At 50.1% G+C, this 2,838-nt stretch overlaps 1 protein-coding gene across 1 annotated transcript; it reads left to right on the forward strand.

The window, feature by feature from the left end:
* Window positions 1–255: 255 nt before the first annotated feature.
* Window positions 256–1,993, forward strand: TRIVIDRAFT_160870 (uncharacterized protein; the record flags this gene model as incomplete). Its single annotated transcript, XM_014096268.1, has 3 exons — window positions 256–649; window positions 725–928; window positions 996–1,993. The coding sequence occupies 3 exons, from the start codon at window positions 256–258 to the stop codon at window positions 1,991–1,993; spliced, it is 1,596 nt and encodes a 531-aa protein (XP_013951743.1).
* Window positions 1,994–2,838: the final 845 nt, after the last annotated feature.

Consider the following 2,838-nt stretch of genomic DNA (forward strand, 5'->3'; position numbering starts at 1 on the left):
CAAACATACGGAGTACAACGTGGTCGGGCTAAAGTCACATGGGGCTGGCTGAAAGACTCGTGCTTTTGCGCATCATGATCAAGTCCAGGCGGACGCCCATCGGCTGATCAGAGACGACTGCTCATTGCTATTATTTGCGCTGCACTTACTGAACGATTCAGCCTGAAGGGAAAAGGGGAGGGTCACAGATAAAGGAAGCGACTGAGAACCAAAAACACCATGGAGCCGCCAAACATCGACGACATAGTGGCCAAAATGCCCATCCAAGGCCTCAGCTACGCCGTTCGGACCGCGTACGGCGACACGTTCAGGCTCGCCGTCGCCAGCGGCACCGCGAAGCCCCTGCTGGTACCCTGGTGTTTGCTGGGCCCGTTTGTTGTGCCCGCATTGTGGTTGGCCGTTCCGCACAAGCGTCGGATGTGGTTCTACCATACGCGATGGTTGGTGATGGCGTTTATCGTGTGGTCCAATGTCTATCATTTGCGGTATGCCTCGAGCACGAATATGGCGTGTGCGTATGCGGCCGGGCTGGCGGCGACGTGGGGGACCATTTTAAGCTTGAATCTGCTTATCTGGACGAGGCCGCAGTTTGACGCTGCCCGAGTGCTGAGGGTTAAGAAGGATCACAACTTGGTAAAGGCGGCAAGTGGTGAGGTGGGCAGCAGCCTTAGACAAGGTGAGGTAGACACTGAAGTCGTGTCTACCAGTCATGATGTCGAGGGAGAGAACGCAAAGACAAGCAAAAATGGAAATGAGAATGGGAATGGGAATGAGCTTCGAACACGAAAGAGGCTACCAAAGAGATCGAAATCACAGACAAATCAGCAGCAGGAGGAATTTGAGTATATCTGGGAGCCTTACCCAGAAGGAGGCTTTCTTGAACGGCTAGCATGGGCTACAGATCTCATACTCAGCTTCCGATGCTCTGGTAAGCATTTCACTGTCATTTGACATTTGGCCGTGACAATGACCGACTAACTTATCCGTTTCAAAAGGTTGGAACTGGTCCGTCTCATCCATCCCTCGGCCCACAATCCCTCTCCAAATCTCTCACGGTGACAAAGTCGACATGCACTCCATACCAACGGTCAGCAGAAGCGGATACAAGCTCTATCGAACCGAGGCCGAATTTGTGCGCGACCGCCTCATCAAAGTCATCGTCCTTTACTTCGTCCTCGACTTTCTCTCCGTGTACATGGTAAAAGATCCTTACTTTATCCTTGGGCCCGACCACAAAAACTACGGGCTTCCGCCGCATCTCCAAAGTATATCCCCATGGCTTCTCCTCGCTTATAGAGAAATCTTTTGTCTTGTCGGTGTGTATGCTGCGATTGAGGCCGTCTTTGGTGTATCCGACCTGGTCCAGTACTGGATGGCCAACCGCTTCTACCCTTCCCGGGGATCTCTATTCCAGTTTGCCTCGACATTCGGCTCCTTTGAACAGGTCCTCGACCGCGGTCTTGCCGGCTGGTGGGGCAGCTTGTGGCATCAGACATTCCGCATGCAGTTTGCCGCGCCGGCAACATATCTCTTTAGAGAGGGATACCTGAAGAGAGGCACGCGGCTTGCTTCCCTGCTGGCCATTCTTATATCATTTTCGCAGTCTGGAATTCTGCATGCTTCGGGCAGCATCACGTCTGTGCCGAGAACCAAGCCCTGGAGGGCACCAGCCTTCTTCTTCCTCCAGGTGGTGGGTATTATGCTCCAGCAGTCCGCAGCGTGGTTCTGCAAGGCATACATGCCGCGGCCGCCGCAGTTTGTATCTCGGACTGTAAATCTCCTCTTTACAATGGCGTGGTTTTATTTTACAGCACCCCTTTTCATAGACGACCTTTCGTCGACAGGACTGTGGGTGGTTGAGCCGGTTCCCATATCCCTGTTTCGGTTTCTTGGGTTTGGACATGAGGGGGATCACTGGTGGCGTTGGGATTGGGATCATTTGCCCAAATTTTATATCGGGGAGACTTGGTGGGAGACTGGCATAGCACTGTAGATGGCATGTATCATACGTGATGGGCTCAATATTCCTAAAGCAAAGTTTACATTGGACGGATAGACAGGATTTTTGGTTGAAGAAGGAGTTAGTATTAGATTTGCCATTTGTATCACTAGGTAGTTATGTGTATAGCTCTCAATAAATCACATCCACCAGCAAACAATTTTACAATTCATTTTGACGTGGCAAGCCGAGCAGTTTCCTCTCTTAACCAGGTAATCACCTCACCATACCCAGTCTGCCGTCGACTTAATACTTCCAAGAAGGCAGAATACCCGGTGCTTGAAGCCCGTTAGCCAAATGCATCACCCACCACTGAGCTTTCAAAAACTTACGCTATAACTTGCGCCTTGCGGATCTCGCAGGCATATTTTTCGAAACGCTTCTTCCTCCATTTGCTTGTCAAGATGAGGAATGCAATGTCCACGACTTTTTTAATTGTCCCTGCGGTAAAAAGTGTAGTTAGCACCTAAAAACCCCCGTACCCATTCTAAAATCTTTGAAATACTTACCGATGATTAGATTTACTGTGAGTCGCGTAGACGTAGACAAACATCGTGCGTAAGCCCACATCTTGAGCGCAGTCTCCGAGAATGCAGATCGCAAAGAGCCAAGTACCGTGTCAACCGAGTTGTGCCCCGTATCGAAAAACATGAGATGGGACTGGTATTTGAACGAATCTGAGGAAAGATTTTGTCTTGTTAGCTGATAAAGAGAGCATGCGTATGAGATAGGAAGGAAAAAAGGTGATACTGACTGAGCACTTTTCGCTGGAAATTTTGGCCTGGAGATCGCCCGAAATCGATAGTGATTGACGTCGAAATATCTATGATTGAGTGCGT

Source organism: Trichoderma virens (assembly GCF_000170995.1).
Source record: "Trichoderma virens Gv29-8 chromosome Unknown TRIVIscaffold_88, whole genome shotgun sequence".
NCBI lineage: Eukaryota > Fungi > Ascomycota > Sordariomycetes > Hypocreales > Hypocreaceae > Trichoderma > Trichoderma virens.